Source organism: Micropterus salmoides, unplaced genomic scaffold, assembly GCF_014851395.1.
Source record: "Micropterus salmoides isolate LMB-PRFRI ecotype aquatic unplaced genomic scaffold, ASM1485139v1 Ms_hic_scaffold_14, whole genome shotgun sequence".
NCBI lineage: Eukaryota > Metazoa > Chordata > Actinopteri > Centrarchiformes > Centrarchidae > Micropterus > Micropterus salmoides.
In genome coordinates, this window is record NW_024040485.1 from 21,717,603 (window position 1) to 21,736,103 (window position 18,501).

The 18,501-nt window shown below is 40.8% G+C and overlaps 2 protein-coding genes across 4 annotated transcripts; one reads left to right on the forward strand and one right to left on the reverse strand.

Moving 5' to 3' along the window:
- Positions 1 to 144: 144 nt before the first annotated feature.
- On the reverse strand, positions 145 to 11,056 carry rpap2 (RNA polymerase II associated protein 2). Its single transcript, XM_038718357.1, has 12 exons — positions 10,958 to 11,056; positions 10,679 to 10,724; positions 9,978 to 10,092; positions 8,910 to 9,008; positions 8,724 to 8,789; positions 8,539 to 8,627; positions 8,406 to 8,441; positions 7,036 to 8,203; positions 6,787 to 6,887; positions 6,402 to 6,482; positions 3,128 to 3,196; positions 145 to 443 (listed from the first exon to the last, which is right to left on the reverse strand). Exons 1-12 carry the CDS (start codon positions 11,031 to 11,033, stop codon positions 299 to 301), a joined length of 2,091 nt encoding a protein of 696 aa, XP_038574285.1. The 5' UTR covers positions 11,034 to 11,056; the 3' UTR covers positions 145 to 298.
- An 11-nt stretch (positions 11,057 to 11,067) lies between these two features.
- Positions 11,068 to 18,293, forward strand: LOC119902275 (glomulin-like). Of its 3 annotated transcripts, none has more exons than XM_038718361.1 (19): positions 11,068 to 11,108; positions 11,490 to 11,581; positions 12,384 to 12,509; positions 12,609 to 12,722; positions 12,925 to 13,033; positions 13,128 to 13,416; positions 13,529 to 13,628; positions 13,909 to 14,090; positions 14,251 to 14,304; positions 14,787 to 14,817; positions 15,323 to 15,412; positions 15,524 to 15,565; positions 15,813 to 15,886; positions 15,973 to 16,057; positions 16,201 to 16,310; positions 17,063 to 17,126; positions 17,228 to 17,363; positions 17,678 to 17,748; positions 17,863 to 18,293. In XM_038718361.1, the coding sequence occupies exons 2-19, from the start codon at positions 11,525 to 11,527 to the stop codon at positions 17,950 to 17,952; spliced, it is 1,824 nt and encodes a 607-aa protein (XP_038574289.1). In that variant the 5' UTR covers positions 11,068 to 11,108; positions 11,490 to 11,524; the 3' UTR covers positions 17,953 to 18,293. The 3 variants fall into 3 exon arrangements, with proteins under 3 accessions (XP_038574289.1, XP_038574287.1, XP_038574290.1); XM_038718359.1 differs by having other exon boundaries at positions 11,088 to 11,147; XM_038718362.1 differs by lacking the exon at positions 11,068 to 11,108 and having other exon boundaries at positions 11,218 to 11,581.
- Positions 18,294 to 18,501: the final 208 nt, after the last annotated feature.

The following is an 18,501-nucleotide window of genomic DNA, read 5'->3' on the forward strand; positions in this document are numbered from 1 at the left end:
ACTTCAAGGATCTGATTTGGAGATATCGAACCACAGATTGTGTGCAGTAATGCTGCCATGCCATGTCAGCAGCAAAAGGACATGTGGACTCCACTCCTATAAGTTAAACTTCATAAACACTTATACAAATGAGATGAGCTTTTGTTTTAAAAGTTATATATACACAACTTTATTTGTGGAAAACAAGCATACCCACATCTACTTTATTAAGTCAGAGATCCTGAGTGTATATGCATCATTCATGTGTTCATGTCTGGCAGAGTGTGTGTGTGTGTGTGTGTGTGTGTGTGTGTGTGTGTCAGAGTGCTGGGGTTTTAAACAGCCGGACTAAGTTCAGAAGGTCCTGCTCCTGGAGACCGAGCTCCTCCATCAGTGTGTTTAAATACTCCACTGATGCTGGCGTCTTCAAGGATTCCTGCACCACCGGAGAGACCTCTGACAACCTGAGACAAAAAATCTTAAAGTCACACACAGTCTGACCAGGCCAGTGTTGTTACAGATTCCTATAACATAACAGACTCCAGAACAAAAATAGAACATTCGTACGCTCATAAATATATTTTCACTGAATACACAAGGACACACTTCTACAGTGATTATCAAGACTTTTAAGCTGTTATGTTCTTATTTAAGCCACACGTTCTGTCACTGTATTGACCAGGTTTCATGTTGTTCCAAAAGAAAAGAGGTTTACGGAGTCATATGGATGACTTTGTTGAGTAAAACACATAAAGTCTTTTCAAAATGACCAGTCCATGAAAGTTTTTACTCAGCCAAGATATCCAGATAACTCAGTAAACCTGCTTTGTTATACCCCGAATCATCCAGTAATATCTAAACTTCATCCAAAAACCTGACAGACTGAGAGCAGTGAAAGTTTATATATTTGTTATTTTTCGTTGTTGTAAAATCCTCACAAAGATGCACATTAAATACTCTCTTCTAATAACCTAAAACGTTGACAATGCCCCATGCACACAACATCAGGCTGACTTCACTTTCACCTTCAGCCAAGTGTATGTTTTAGATTTGAGTGTGATTTTGGCTACTAAGTGTAGAGTACAATCAGTTACCAATTTATTAGGTACACCTAGCCACAGTGCTGCAATAAATCCTACCTTCATGGATTTAATAATGTTTTAGATTTAGATAATGTTGATTCAACTTTAGGGTTATGTTGGAGGCTGAAGTCTGGTGAACTGTATTGTATTATAATCAGAGGTTTTTCTAATATTTTGTACACATTTATATCATCTGCGTGTATGTTCCTGGACATTATGAAGTAACGCTGAATTTCACATCAGTACAGAAACTGTGTCAGGAGCTATCAAATCAGCACAGACCAACAATCCAATGGGAAGAGTGTACACCTCTAGCTCTAAATCCATTGCTTGCAACCTCTGAGCTGATCTCTGTCACCTCTCTAACCCCCATCCCTCTCCTCCTCCCTCCCCCTCATCCCTCCTCCTCTACCTGTCCTGTCTACCTGTGTGGAGGTGCACTGCTGGTTAATCTCCGGTTCACCCCGAGGTCTAGTGTTTCAGGGGGTGCATCCATTATTCAGGTGGCCTGAACAATAGAGGCCAGACTAGCTCCACAGCTGCCATGCAGCAGATAGATAAGACAGCACACCAAATTATTCATGATGGAGGAATGGAAGGATGGAGAAGCTTTAAGTTAAATGGGAGCTAATGAAATCATAGAGTGCCCGTGGGTTGTGACAACGAGAATAAATGTTTCCAAAAGGGCCAATTATCAAAGAAAGATAAAAATAAAACCATAAGACTGTGCAACCATTCACAGCATTATCTAAACATGCACTAAATACATGTAATTACGTGGTTCATCAGGTTAGATAAAATCAAATCTTACATAGAAGTGGTTTTAAACTTTTATCACTGATCATTAACCATCATTACAAGTGCACAGAAAAACAAATCCTGTCTCCTGTTTCCAAAATAGGTTTAAAACCCAAACTCTTTTCAAAATATTTTCATCCCACAAACATTACTGAGCATTTAGGATGATTTTACATAATCAATTTAACCAGAGGTATTTCCAAATTTGACTATGACAATATCATTTAACTGAAAAACTCCAGTTTGTCCTGAATAATTTAAAGGTAATTTCAGTAATCTCACTTTTGCAAACTAATAATTTATATGTACTGCTGTTTTAGGGAGGACTTTGCAGTCACAAGGCTGCATTGCTTTAAGAGTTTGTTACCAAGTGCACCTTACAGTGAACAACACACTCTATTCTTTTGTTAAGTTCAAGAGAGCTCACAATGCAAGTTATGACATTGATGCAAACTGACCTGGGGCCACTGAGGGAATCATAAATCAGAGTTAGTCGGGCATCAGGTGAAAGTTTTCCCAGCCGGGGCATGTTAAAGTGCTCATTTAACTCGGATGTATACTGTGGAACTAGTGTGTGTTTAACTTGAGTGTGTACAGGGCTGCTTGTGTGTGCCGTCTGTCCTGCATCACGGATCTGGAGAGGGGCAATCAGGTGGAGATAAGGCCATGAAGCGTCTGTGTGTACTTAGACGGGAGCAGCACGGAACTGTCCATGAACTGCCTGCACGTACACACGCACGCACACACACCATATAGTCTCTTGTCAATTCACCATGAAGCTTTGAACCTGAAAGTGAACCCAAGTCACAGTTTATGAAGTTTACTTTTTTTCAGATTTGAATGAAGAACAGAGTAGTTTATGCTTGATTGCATTGATTTGAGCACAGTATCAGTCTGTTAATCTATCAGAAACCTACAGCAGAATACCAATATAATGTCAGCTTTAGTTCCAATATGTATATATGGATTTTTTTCACCCCATCATGTCTTGCATCTTTAAAGCAATTATTGCATTGTAGTTGTGGCTGCTGTTTATTTCAGCTTAAGCTCCAGTTGATGGGGAAAACACTTTATTCATGTACTCACACACAAACAGTTACACACCCAGGTGACAGCATGTATTTCCTAGGAAACAATGGTCTTTCATTTCCATGTCATATTTCCCCCCCTCTCTCACTAATCTCCTCTACAACTTGGCTGGCTGAGGAGCAGACTGTCCCGCTGTATCCTCTTAACACCTGACACATTCACACACACTGTAAACTTACAGATGGAGAAGCACAATGGCTAAGAGGGTCCACTCGGGAGTTTTGTGGATGATGTTCGTGTTGGTTAACCTGTGACGTTAAGAAAAAACAAAACAAAAGTGAGCAACATTCTCTGGGGCAGGTGTCAAAAATCACCTGATAAGTAAACCAGGGAAATAAAATGTGCACAAGGCCGGACCAACGACCACAAACACTGGCTGCAATAGTGCAGTGATGTATGTTTCTGCCAGAGTGTTGTGTATATTCTTTGGTTTGAGCCTCTTGTCAACGGGGCCTCTGACAGCAGAAAAGAGAATTCCTGGAAGCAGGATTCAGGAGGTGTTGCTCACCACAAAGTGATTTAATAGCACTCCTGTTGAAAACATCCTAACCAGCCAATGGGAACACAGAGAATGTCTATGGCAGGAAATGGTCAATCTGGTACAAGTTTTTTTAATAAACTGCTATAGTGTCTTCTACCAGGCAAGGAAAATATTTATTACATTTATATTATATAACAAATTCTACACCAAAACGCTATAGTAAAAACACACACACACACAAAAAGGGCAGAAATTAAAAACCTTGGCCCACCCACACTGGTGTTTCACTTATTTTGTCTAATATACTGAACAAAATTAAAGACACAATACTTCTCTACGTACACAAAAGGCCTATTTCTCTCAAATATTGTTTACAAGTCTGTCAAAATCTGTGTTACTGAGAACTTCTCCTTTGCAGAGATAATCCATCCACCTCACAGGTGGGGCATATCAAGATGCTGATCAGACAGCATGTGTAAAAAATGTACAGTTTCACTGTTATGGGGAGGGTTCGGGGGGGTCCGGAAACCAGTCAGTATCTGGTGTGACCACCATCTACCTCACACAGTGCAATAAAGGTTGTTGATTGTGGCCTGTGGAATGTTGATCCACTCCTCTTTAATGGCTGTGCGAAGCTGCAGTCAGGTCAAGATCCCGATGAGGACGACGAGCATGCAGATGAGCTTCCCTATGCAAACTGATTGTGGCAGTAGCTGCCCGGGTGGCTGCTCTCAGACAATCTTGGAGGTGAAGATGCTGGGTGTGGAGGTCCTGGGCTGGTGTGGTTACACGTGGTTATATATTTTGTGTACATAGAGAAAGTCTTAGATCTTAGATAGAGTTCAGCTCATGATGAATGGGGGCAGAAACAAAAGTGTTGAGTTTATAATTTTGTTCAATGTATTACTGGTTCGTGAAGTTTGGTGACCTCATGTAATTCCAGCATAGCTCTCCCCATCTTGAACCTGAGCTGAGGTGTAATCAAGTGATCAGTAAAGTGGTAACAACTGTGTAGGTGTACAGTGCCTTTAAAAAAACAACAACAAACATTTGTAACAATGTGTGTAGTGTATGCAACAAACTACAAATTACCTAGAAATGGAAGAATGTGTCCCTGAACAAAAGAGGGCTCAAAATCAAAAGTAACAATCAGTATCTGGTGTGGCCCTGTGGTTCTGTGCAGGTGTTGTCACATGTGGTCTGCCACTGTGAGAACCATCAGCTGTCCTTCCTGTCTTACCGTAGTGCCTTCTTAGGCATCTTACAGTACAGACATTGCAATCTATTGCTTTGGCAACTTCAGCAGTACTAATGCCTCCTTACAGCATGCCTAAGGCACGTTCACGCAAATGAGCAGGAACCCTGGGAATCTTTCTTTTGGTGTATTTTAGAGTCAGTAGAGTAGGTCTCTTTAGTGTTCTTAGTTGTGATTTACTTGCCTACCGTCTGTATGCTGTTAGGGTCTTAACGACTATTCCACAGGTGCATGTTCAATGATTGTTTATGGTTTATTGAATAAGCATGAAAAACTTTGTTGACGCTCTTTACAATCAAGATCTGTAAAGTCATTTGGATGTTTACAGAATTATCTTTAAAATACAGTGTCCTGAAAAAGGAATGCTTCTTTTTTTTTTTTGCTGGGTTTATGTGTAATGATACGATGTATGGATGTAAATGTGAAATGTATGTGATTAGCCAACAGCAGACATTTTGACTTGTCATAGCAAGGAAACCACAGGAGTTACTAATCACTTTAAGTGATGGCTGTGTTACATTTAAGTGTCCCAGTTAGCTAGCATGCACTAAAGCACCTAAATAAAATATAGCCATAATTAATATTATTAACTTTAACTGCGCTTTTCCTGCTATGACATTTCAAGGTGTTGCTGTGAAAAAGGTCTATAGACAGTTAATTAAATTCCTCTTGTTGTCGTGTGTCATGCCTACCTTTAGGGGGCACCACCGTTCATCAAATCTTCCCCCAATGTCATGGAATTTAAATAAACTATTTTTTAGTACACTCTACTTTCTCTCAGACTATTACAGGGATCTCATGGAGATTAGTTGCATGTTTGTGTCAGTGCTAGCAGAAGGTTGCAGATCACGCTGGTTGGCAGATTAGTTGTTTTTCTCTGCACCAAGAAGAAAAAAAACATACTCTGGAGAAATAAGAAATATTTCTTATTTCTCCAGAGTATGTTTTTTTTCCTCAATGATGAACGAGTTTCAGTAGGCTAAATGTTGCAATTACTTACTTATTAGTATCATTTAAATTAAGAATAAAGCCTACATATGCTTATATGATACATACATTATAAGGGAATGACAAAATCCCCCAAAAGCTTCCAAGATGTCAGTGAAGGTTCTCAATCATCTTGCTCTCAAGACAGCACAACAAATCCAATGTTGGGATCCACCTTACTAATTTCTATACAATAACTATAAAGTCCCCATCTCATGAATATAACAAGATGTCTGTCCTGTGGGTCATGGTATGGAAGTCAGTTTCACTAATTATTACAGGACTGGGAGGGGACCGGGGAATGAGTCAATAAGGCGGGACGGGTATCATAGGTCCATTTTTATATATGAATATGCATTTCTTACATGAATAAACGCTATTTTCTGGGACAGGGAAACAGGAGTCATTCTTCCAGGATTGGGACAGGCAGTAGTATTTTTGTGGGAGTGGAATGGAACAGGAGTGAAAATCCTCAATGTCACCCTCAATTGCAGCTATTGGCTCTAGTCCTGTACCTTTAAATGTGTTGATGTGAACCATGATGCCCCGTCAACGTAGAGTTGTCTGCCTCCACAAGACGTTAAAAACAATTTTTTGTGACACATGCCGTGTAAGCATGCTAAAATGATGAGATGAGAAAATGATGAGTGTGTGTGTGTGTGTGTGTGTGTGTAACGTTTTGCAAGCAGATCTGCAGAGAGTAGTGTGTATTTGTGTGTGCTGCACTAACCTGAAAGTCCTGACCAGGTTATTCAGGTCAGTGGAGACGTCACTCATGGTGAGACCCAGAGAACCGACGATGATTCTGAGGCTGCACAACACAGAGACAAAACGATAGGGGACAAAGAGTGACAAATACAATAGAAATTCAAGAATGTCACTGCCAGGGCTCACAGCTCGATTAACACGTTAATAACTACATGGTAAATTGGTTTGAACATAGTATCTCTGGATTGGCAAAGCTATGTTTTACCAGCCAAGCTACAAACATGACCTACTGTATATGTTCACAGCTGAAAACACACATAAATAAATAAATAGACAGAAGTTTTTTGGGTATACATGTACGTAGGTGTCCACAACATGAAACACAATTAACACACACACACACACACCAGCTGGTGAGCTTCTCCACTGTGATTCGTTTCCGGATGACGTGCTGAGCATGAGAGTCAAGGAGTGGCAGAACCGGGTCCTTCAGGCTCTGGTCCTTCACCTGGTGGGGGAACGAACAAGATGTGTTAGTGTTGGAAAAGCAAACCTGAGCGCATAAACACATTTTCTACTGTTCCAATCAATATTTTTAATATAGTGCCTCCACGTGTCCCTTCATTCCAACCCTCTTCTCTTTTTCCTCCACTCACCTTGTTTCCATCTGGCTCCTCCACCCCCTCAGGCAGGATCCAGGTCCCCTTATAAAACTCCCTGACTCTTAGCTCCAGCTGCCGGTTCTCCTCCTGAAGAGTCTTATAGTCTGGAGTTGCGGCAGACGGTCTCTTCTGCACCGCAGCATCATCCCCCTTTGCATCCTCATCGGTCACCTCATCCTCAAGGTCATCTTCATCCAGCTCCTCCTCTTCTTCAGCTTCTTTGTCTTCTTTAACGTCAGCAAAAGGAGAGCCTAGTGAATGCTTAGCGCCGTACAGGAACTTCAGGGTCTCGTCAGTGCTCCAGTCCTTTAACGTTCTTCTCAGGCACTCGAGGAGATTCAGGCGGACAGATTCAGGTTCGGCTCCAGCGGTGTGGTTCTTGAGCAGATCTCGTAGCCCTGCTGCCCCTCTCTTGCTCATTCCCACCTGGGTGATGTTGAGACCTGGCTGGCTGGTCAATGCGGTTTTGTGGTCGTCCCATTCCGCGTTGATCGGAGTTGAAGAAGGGAGAGGTTTGCTTTCTGTTGAGGGGTTTGAGTCTTTACACACTGGAGAGGTGAGTAGATCTGCTTGTGTGGCTGTTGAGTCAACAGGCAGGGGAGCAGTGCGAGTGCCAGATAAACTGCACAAATTCAGCTTAGCTGCAGCCTCTTCCACACTGAGTTCCTGAGGCAAGCCTTTCTGCTCTGGCCCCTGCTCTGCACATGGTTTGTCTTTGTTTAATAAGAGCAGCTGTTGGGGTTTTTTAGAGTCAGTTCCAGCTTCTCTTTGACTTGAAAGTGACTCTTGTCTATTCTTGTCTTCTCTCATTTTTCCCTCCCTTTCTGGGTCCCCTCCTTGATGACACTCAATCTCCTCTTCATCTCCCTCTCTTGTCTGTTTCTTTTGCCTCTCTGTCTTCCCTCGTTCACCATTCTTGTCTTCATCTCTACGTTTAGGCAGTTCGCCCCAGTGCACCTTGGGTCCCTGATGCTGGGAAACCACGCTGGAGACGAAGTCCTGCTCCTGTTCAATGTCACTGCTTTCACTGTGGCTTAGGTCTGCTGCTGCGGAATGCTGCAGAGAGCTGGGAGGGTCCTCAGATTGAGCAGAGAGCGGGTCGTCGATATCCTCCTCTTGAAGACGCCTCTCCAACAGCTTCACCTCCTCACCAGAACTCCCGCTGGAGACACAGAGGTTACACTCAATCAGTCTATTTATTATAAATCAGTCTATTTATTATAAAACCTATATTACATCTAGAAATTCAAACACCTAAAAATGCATATTATTTATTATTTAGTTGAATCATCTCTAAAAAACAGATATATCCGATATGTTGCTATTTACTTTGAATGGAATATTTAAAATGAGTTAATACATACCCATCTCCTTTCTTCATCAATCTAATTTCTGGAGGACTGTCAGTGGGAAATAAAGTAAATACTCTTTAAAAAATAAAAATCTTCAGTGATAAATTCATCGTGCTTTAGGACGAGACACGAACAGCATACGTACCTTTCATGCTGCCTGAGCCAAAGAGGTGTGTTCGGTATTTGTAACTCAAACTCTTTGGAGGCTTTGTAACAGAAGTTACTACAAAAACACTAATCACAAGAGAGAAATGCAAAATAATCTTTATTTGATCATCTTTTATTGTTTCTTCAAAAGTAAATGGATTAATGTGTAAATGTTACACTTACCTTGCGCTCTGTAATGTCATACACCTTATTGGTCTTAGTAGAAATTTTATACCGTTGAGTTGGGATCTAGAAAATGAACAGTAGCAGAGAGTCTTGAGAAAACACATTAGAAGCATAAAATATATATTGACACAAGGACATTTATTATTTGTATAAGACCATAAAGGCTGATAGAAAGGGTCTTACCTTGCCCAGTTTATTTGAACATATGGGATAACCACACAGCTTAGAAATGAATCTCTCCTCTATAGCGTCTTTGTAATTTGCAGGAGTAATGAACTTCACCTGTGAAGAAAGGAGACATGAGGGTCAAACCTGAACCTCAACAGTGAAAACCTAAGATTCTCAAAGTATTTATTTCCATGGTATTTAAATTCTTGGTGATTTAAAAACACAGCACAAGGGCAGCTTCCTCCAAAACTGAACATATATCTGTCTTGTCATGGCTGCCTCTCACTGAGTGAGCAGAAACCTTAAAAATCAGTACTTGACAGGGGAAATTACTTGTTGGTCGACATCTGAACAGAAAAAGACTTCACTGCGTCTTGAAGAGAAAACTTAGATGTAAGAGTATGGATTTAAAATTTAAAATGTTATTATCTCACTGTTACTTTAGGTCACAATTTTTTAAGCCTCACCTGTACTGATGTTAACACTATAATTAAAATTAAAAAAATGTAGTCTGATCCATGTCCTTTGGATAGAAACACTTTAACAATCAACATGGGAAAGGCTCCTCAGTCAGGATTAGAGATTCAATGATTAACCGATTAGTTGTCAACTGTTAAATTAACTGCCGACTATTTTCATAACCAATTATTCGTTTTGAGTGATTTTTTTAGAAAATAACAAAAAAATTCCCTGATTCCAACTTCTCAAATGCGAATACTTACACTTTCTTTACTCCTCTATGACCGTAAACTGAAGATCTTTGGGTTGTGGACAAAACAAGACATTTTAGTGATGTCATCTTAGGGTTTGGGACACACTGATCGACATTTTTCACCATCTGATGCACCAAATAACTAACTGATTAATCATGAAAACTATCGACTGATTAATTGATAATGAAATTATTCGGTAGTTGCAGCCTTAGTCAGGATGTTAATGGACAGCAAATGAAATTGACACCGAACCAGACAGGCAGAAAAGAAAATTTCTCTTTCAAGTCACCCTGTAGTCTGACTGTAGACCATGGACAATCCCATAGATTTCTGTTGGTGTGCTGCAAAAGTGGCCTCAGATGGTACATACACAATCAATCAGGAAGTCCTCGGCCACACTGTCCTCCTGAAGACGCTCCACTACCTTCAGGGCTCTCTTCTCCAAGTCCAACTTCTGCCATAACGTCTCCCTAACCACCTCTCGCCTGACACAAGACAGAGAACACACATTTGGGGTGAAGGGTTGTCACCTACTGACACTACTACAACTATCTCTAGAAAACTGATTAAACTCGAGAGGGAGAAATATTCTACAGAAGCGCATTGCATTCAACTAAGATTTTTCTTTTTTTTTTTTAAACCTCTTATATCGTAATTATGAGAAATGATCTCATAATTACTAAATCAGGATGTCGTAATTATGAGACAACTGGAAAGGTGCCACTTACTGGCCACTGCTTTGCTCAGTAGAACCACTAGACAGCAGCAGAAAGGTAAGTTATCAGTTTGATACTTCCAATGCAGAAACTTGTTTACATACATTTCTTTGCTAGAAGACTTCATAGGTTTATGGATAACAGTTTTACTACAAAAGTACTAGAAAATATATCATAATTACTAGTAGTATTTATGACTCTTTTCTCATAATCACGAGATAAGGTGTCTACTTTATTTTTCTTTGGTGAATGCAATGCGCTTCCGTAATATTCTGCAACCAATCTACAATCTTTGTAAAGTGTTTGTGCATTAGCTGGACGTTAGCATCCACTGAAAATATGCCCTTTTTCACACCTTCTTGCTGCTTCTTTAGCGGCCAGTGCTTTCACGCGTTTCCCACCTGCCACACAAACAACAACAACACTGTTAAAAGATCATCAATCAGCATCAATGTGAGGTGGAAACCAGCAAGCTAACGTTACACCAATGAGCCAGTCAATGAGCAACTACACAAAGTACCTGTGTGCAACATTAACTTATGTTTAAACTCCTTTCTTGCGTCTGTTCGGGGTGTAGACGTGTTCAGAAAGCCTGATACTGACACGAGAGAAGTAATTATTAATGTGAACGTACCTTTTTTTGAGGTTTCAGCGGGAGGTCCGCTCCCACTCCTCTCCTCCGTCTCCATGCTGTTTCTGTTTTCCCTCATTTCAACTTTGACCTATGACGTATTTCTTTCTACGGCGAGCCCCAGTGGACAATCCAGCGTTAGCACGTTCAGCAGGTAGCGTGGTGCTTTTCACCGGGCATGTAGTTATCATAAGTGGGTATCTACCTGTACTATTGTCCTGTTTATCACTTTTGTAATCGGCAACAGTGCTCACTGTTTGTGGCTGTGTGTGGATAGCTAGGATAGCACAAGAAAAGCTTTCTTTCAGTATAACGGCTAAGCTAATTCAGAATTATAAGCTAGCATCCTTTCTGCTCCCCTCTGTTTATAGCAGACTGCCCAGTTTTCTGTTGCCCACACAGGTTTACCTTACCATAACCTTAACTTAACCCGGGTGTTCGTGCATATAAATGAGGAATAAACACGCTTACAACGTCTTCATTAAGTAGTATGGTGTGCATTATGTTGACATTTAGTATCCTGTTTGCTTTGGAGGACTAAGTTAACTACCTTGTGAAGATAAACCCCACATGAGGACAGCTGCAGGGATGGCTCTGGAGCAGCTCAGTGATGTGGTCCAGAGATGTGTGAGTGCTTCAGGGGACACCCACCTTTTTATTTTACGTGCATCCACACCTTCCACATTTCACCATCATGGATTCTGCAGACATGTTATTCAGGGTAGTGATTTGATTTATGTGGTACATGTAATCTGTATTTATACAGAGAGCAATAGTGGTGCTTCTCAGCTCTGTTTTAGCTGCACAGCACGGCCCTCAGTCTGCTCCAATCAGTTCAGAAAACCTTTTCTGACATTGCAGTCATAAGTGAGAGAGACATTTTTACAGTGTGTTGACACTGTCTATGCCACATTACACTAGCCTTAAGTATCTTAAATTGAAAGTAGGGCTTGGCTATAAATGTTCAATAAATGTTTGATTTATTTAATTTCAATCACAAACAAATTAGCACATTTTTCTATTGAGATATTTATTTGGTTGCCATGTGGCCCAGCCCTAATTGAAAGACTGTGGGACTGCAACTAGCAGCTATTTCGATTACCAACAGGTTTTTGATTAACTGTAAATATATAAAATGTGTGAAAAATACCAGTCCCATTTTCCCAGATCCTAAAGTGACATGAGTTTGTTTTTTTCCCAACCAAAAGTCCAAAATGATTTCAATTTACAATTAATTAAAGGCATGCCTCTTTCCAGCTTCTCAGTGTGACATTGAGAAGCTGGAAACAGGTATGTTTGCCTTAAAATTATTGTTGATTAGTTGTCTTATTTGAGATATAGCTCTGTCTAATTTTCTAATAAATTTTATTTAATAAAATGTCTGGATTTGCTCTCTTTTAATCCCTTTATTTTTCTCTCTTTCCCACAGCAAGCCCTCCCTGATGACAGCTACACCACCGAGGATCATGACGTCTTCACGATTGCTGGGCGGGCCTGCATCGAGGAGGGGAACACAGCACAGGTCCTCAGCATAGTCCTGGATGAAAAGAATCAGGTACACTACTCAAAGCTGACCATTGGTTCAGCACGTAGACTTGTTCATAAGTGTGATGCATACTGCCCTGCAATCACTCCTCTATCCCTCTTTCTGTAGGACATAGTGAGATGTATGGGTTGGAATCTGCTGCCTCCCCTGATTCAGGTTCTGCTGAAGAAAGAAGACAAGAACCTTTCTCATTGCCTGGCCGTTTTCAACCACCTGCTACAGGTCTGCTCACCTGCTCAACAGATCACAGTGTTGATTGATTGCAGCCCAGTTCCAGTTCAAAATCACAGGATTGGATATAAGATTAAACACTAGTTATAATTTAATATGACCCACTGACAAATCTCGCAGTGTATATAGATGCTTAATGTCTTGAGTGTCGGGATGAAATTGTTCTTTTAAGGGTCAGTTGTGGTTTTTCCAGACGTGCAGACCCAAAGAGCTTCTGATTGGCTTGTTGGAACAGCTGGAGCAGGATGACCCTGACACCATAGCAGAGAGCCTCCATCTGCTGTTGAACCCTCTACAGAAAGGTAAAGAACATTTCTTTAAGTACTCCACTGCACTTGTAATCGGCTCAAATAGAGCCATTTCTCTCCTCTCTCCTCATCGGTGTCTTCCTCTCAGTGCTGCTGTGTCTGGGCAGCCGTAAGGCGTCGTCACTGGGCATGACCCTGTCCTCTGTGCTGGACCAGGTGGCCAAACTGCCTCTACCTCACACCAAGGAGCAAGAGGAGGATGACGTCTTTTCGCTTTGTCGCTGCTGCGCCGAGCTGTCAGACTTTGTCAGACCCTTTGTCGGCGAGGCCAGGCAAAGCCTCGTGAACAGTAAGGAAGAAAATGTGAGCACAAACAAGATGGCGTGTGGACAGGACAGGGGTAAAGAGGACGAGCTGCAGACAGAACTGCTAAAGTTGTGAGTGAAAAATGATTTTAAAATATTTCCCCACATGTTATCTCACATTATGCATTGGTAAGGAGCAGAACCCCGATATGCTCATCTTGGCTCTTGTTTTTCTGTCCTGCAGCTGTATGAAGTCTCTGAGTCGCCCTCTGCTGGAGGTACAACTCAAAGATCCTGAGACACTTGCTGTGTCTCCCCTCAGGAATTTTGCCACAGACATTCTGGTACGGCAAATCCCCACTGATGCTGTCCTGTAACGTTAGTGTAAATGTAGAGATGGGTCCTACAAATTTGACTGGTTTCTACAGCAACGTGTCAGTGAAACACAGTTTTTTGTGGATGCTTGCTATGTTCTCAATGAGTTTCACTACTTATGAGCTCATAGTCATTTGAACTTTCACTTGGTATTTCTACTGACTTTCTTAGTCAATACAAAATCTGAAGATGCTGGCAGATTACCTTGTCAGCTGTAATGTTAACGGTGAGTTTGTGTGTTTTGTACAGAACACCCTCAGTTCTATCGGAGAGTCCCTCCCCAGTCTTGTGTACCAGCCTCTGTTGAAGAGAAAACTGGTTCCAGGCTTTCTGGAGGAGGAGGTGCGTTATCCTAAAGAGTCTTTGGCCAGCCTGGCTCACTTAGTGTTTGTCCATCACCTGGCTGCAGATACATTCCCAAGTATTTTCAGGTAAGATAGAAAAAGTAGTTATCATACACAAGTACTGAGACTCTGATGTACTGCACGAGTTTCTTCAGATGTGGCTAGGAATTAGTGCTGGACAATACTGACGAGGACTCATACTGTTTGAACACATCGTTAATCCTCCTGTCTCTCTCCGTGTCCACAGCCCTGTGTTCTGTCTTCGGTGTAATATGGAGCACACCTGCCTCCTCCTGTCCAGGTGAATACATTACACACTATTATTATATGTGTTCTGTGCTGGCACACCGATGGCGGCTCTGATCTCAGGTGGCTTTCATGAAACAATATATTAAACAATAATAAAAAAATAGTTTGGCAAACACCGCCTTTGTTTGATAGTTCATCATCACTCAAATTGAGTTTTTAAGCATCAGAGTTATCAGAGAAGATATAGAATATTATGTCATAAGTGTTGGATAACATTTCTAATCATTTTAAATGGAAGAAGACAAAAAGCATTTTACGTGACAGAATATCTCGTTAAACCACATTGTATAATTAATCAAAACACATCAATGAGTTTTTTTAAGTCTCCACTACTCCCACACCATGTAACCACATTTATCTGCCTTAGTGAATGAATGCAGACTTTGATGTATGGTTAATGTATGTGTAATGTGTGTTTTGTGTATTTGGGCTGAACCCCTCATTACTTATTATTAACTCATATTTTTTTGACAGAACTGAGGAGTCCAGGATTCAGAAAGGCCTGGTGAGTCAAACTGAAACACTGGAGATTTGTATTGTGGTTTGCCAAATATTTCTCAGAGAGAGTGTTTCTTGTGACCTACAAGACTTTTTCTTGCTGTTTTGAAGAACTTTCTAGTTGACATACAGTAGCTCATAAACTTGATTTTGATCCTTGCCTTGACGGAGGGTCCTCAGAACTAGTTAAAAGCCCATTTCCTCCTCATAGAGAACAGGTTTAAAGGTGTATTAAGAGACAGACATATAGAGGGTTAGGGTTAACCCCTAGAAAAATGGTTGATCCAATGAAAAGGAGAGAACTTTGCTGTTCCTAGATCCTTATGTTGTTGCCTAAATCATTTTGAGACATCTCAGACTCTCTCTAATCTCATCTCAGACTGTGTAAACTGTGCTTTGTTAGCCTTAGCTGTACTTGCCCTGCTACCCGTTTGACTGACAGACATTGCCATCCCTAGATCCACACAAGCTGGGACATTTAGTGTGATGTATGTGCCTTTACCGTCACACAGGAGCTGTACGAAAAGAGTCTGGTGCGGGTGGAGGATGGCAGTCTCCCTGCAGATCTGCTAGAGATCAAAACCTTCCTCACAGTCCCTCAGGTGAATAGTTATTCATCCAAACCTCAGCTGAGGTTTCTGTCGGTGTGACACTTCGCTGATGTGCATTTTATGTCACGCTTAGTCATTGATTTCATTTTTTTTTTTTTTCAGAACTTGGTGAAAGTCATGACGATATGTCCGAGGCATGATTTGGTAAGTTTTCACATTAGTAGATCATTTTGAAATTTTGCTCAACAAGTAAAATTAACTGGGCTGAAAGTGTGTATTTACTTAGGTGTAATTGTAATGCCATAGATAATGGACTTAATGACCTTTTTACTATTTGTATTTATTGTAGCTTTGAAATGAATTCACATGGATTTCATTTGAATCTTTTCTGCAGATTCTGTAGATTCAACTGAAAATAGATATATTTAAATATTTGCTTCCTTGTCAACAGAGAACCAGGGGTCTGAAGGTGTTCCAGCTGAGCATTGATAAGTTTGACACTGAGGCCAAGTACAATTTCTTCCAGTGAGCTCCACCTTTCCTCCTTGAAAGTCATGAGAAACCTCTCTCTTTCTGTTCCGCCCTCCTTTTCACTGGTCTTCTCGTTTCAGGTACATGCTGAAAACAAGTAACCACTCGGGAGTCGAAGGTTACGTCATCAAAAACATCAAGAATCAGATAGACGTGGCCCTGCAGGTGAGATGACATTTTAAATTATTGGTGGCTGATGGTATTTTCCACAGGTTCTGATGCAGTAACTAAGAGCTAAATAGCGGGGTCTGTGCAGAGTGGGCTTGTTGTAAAATTAAAAGTCTGTCTTTGTGTCTTCCCGTCCTCAGCCAGGTAACAATAACGCCTGGTTTGAGGGAGTTCACCTACTGCCTTTGCTGCGTAAAGTTCTCAGTTTGCCAGACGGCCCAGAGACCGACCTCCTGCAGTACCTGGACAGGTCAGCACAAACAGAACTCGGGCTGCTACTAACGATTATTTTCTCAATCAACTGATTAGTTTTTTGGTCTATAAAGTGTTAGAGAATTGTCAAAATGTTGATCACTGTTTCCCCAAGCCCAAGAAAATGTCCTCAAATGTCTTGTTTTGTCCACAACTCAAAGATATTCACTTTACTGTCATAGAGGAGTAAAAAAACCAGAAACAATATTTACATTCAAATGGAATCATTTTTCTCAAACTGAAGATTAATCGATTATCAAAATAGCTGGCGAATGAATAGTTCACAACTAATCGATAATTTGATTAAGAACATCTATTTTCCTTATCTTGCTCAGAGGGGCAAGTCACTGGAACAAGCATGCACTGTATGAGAGGCAGAGGACACAAACACATTGCCAGTGACTGAGACATACTATTAAAGACAAATGTCACAGCCAAAGCGAGCCTCTTTCTCCTTACAGCGTGATTTGAATATAATGTGCGATGATTAATCAATAATTTAATTAATTTCAGTATGAAGCACTGCTGTGCATAATGAAATTTTTACATAAACTAGAATGGAAATAAGCTTTTTTCTCATTGTGAAGTGAATAAAATGTGACAGAATCCTTTTAAAATAGAGAATTATTTTTTTTTAAGTAGGAGCTGAAGCTTTCAACTGATCAAAATGATCAAAAAAGGCGAGTCAGTGGACCTTGAGTCTGATTTGTAGTACTATTTCCAATATCATTGTTTTTGTGTTCTAAACAGGATAATGGAGTCTCTGAACCTGCTGCGGTACCTCGTCATCAGAGACAAAGTGACAGAGAACCAGGTGAGTGCAGCCTTCCAGCCTCAAGACCAAAATCAGCGTCCGGAGTGCGTCAGCTGACTAAACTCTCCTCGTGTTTTCCTGCTGCTGTTTACATCTTGCAGACAGGGATCTGGACGGAGCTGTATAAAATAGAAGATACGTTCATAAAGCCGCTACGTGTTGGGGTGAACATGTCAAGAGCTCACTATGAGAGGGAGCTCCACAGCACCATGGAAACCAAGAAGAGCAAGGCTAAAGGTCGGCACCTTTCTCAAACACTCATTAAGTTTGCAAAGGTAAAAAAGCGTTACAACAGCGTGACCGCAGAAGCCTGTGAAAAGTCCATAAAAGTTGTTTTTCTTTTGTATTGTTTTTATACATCTGCTCATTTCCAGATTTCTAAATGTTTTTGCAGAAAACCATATACAGGAGTATAGAAAAATATGAATGCTTCCATATTTTATAGTTGTAAATCTGGTTTAATTTTCACACATTTTGTGTTTCTTGCAATGACTATAATGGTTTTATAGGTACTGTAGTGTTCTGACAGCACAAATGTGTGTTTTCCACAGAGGAGCCGGTGCTCTCTGTGTCCGTTGGTGACAAGAAGCTGCCGAACGTGACATCAGAGTCACAGATTCAGGTCAGTGACTGTTTCAAGTTCGTATGACAATCAAACTGCACTTAATTGCGTGTCTCTCACAGCGCGGCCGAAGAGCAGCGATGGCCTGATTGAATTTGAATGGTGTCCTTTCAGGCTCTGCACTCAGCCCTGCATACGTTTGACATGATTGAGAGCGTGTTGGTGCGAATAGAGGAACTCGTGGAGGTGAAGGACAATCTCTAGACCGAGAGCACAGGAGTTCTTCTACCAGAAATCCTCATCATCTCAGGGCCAAGCAAACTAAAACAAAGCCTTCACCTGTTCTGTTGCTGAATGTTGTTAAAAGAAAGAGCAGTCGTGGGTACATTTTTTTCAAACCATAAGCCAATCGTGCACTGCTAGTGTTTTTTGTTTTCATATTTCAAGTTGTTTTGAGCAGGTCTGCTGGTATTTAGAACTAAGTATGACTTGAATCTGTTGCATACAGCGTCTATAAAACATCCAAATTGTGGCTGGGAAGGTTCCCTTCTGTAATACATTTTCAAACTTTTGTACACACGCATTAAATAATGTGCTGTACTGTTTATTCTGTAAGTGTGATGTGTTCTGTAACTACCATTATTAAGTTGTGGTTTGGTAAATTTTGTATATGGCATCTGTAATGTGCCTACAGAACAAGTAGACTGTTCACTTTAAGCTTATGAACCAATTTATTTAATTCACACCTAAAAGCCTAGCACAAAGCTATTAGTAGAAATCTCATCAACTATGAGTAATTACTGTTGTTATTGT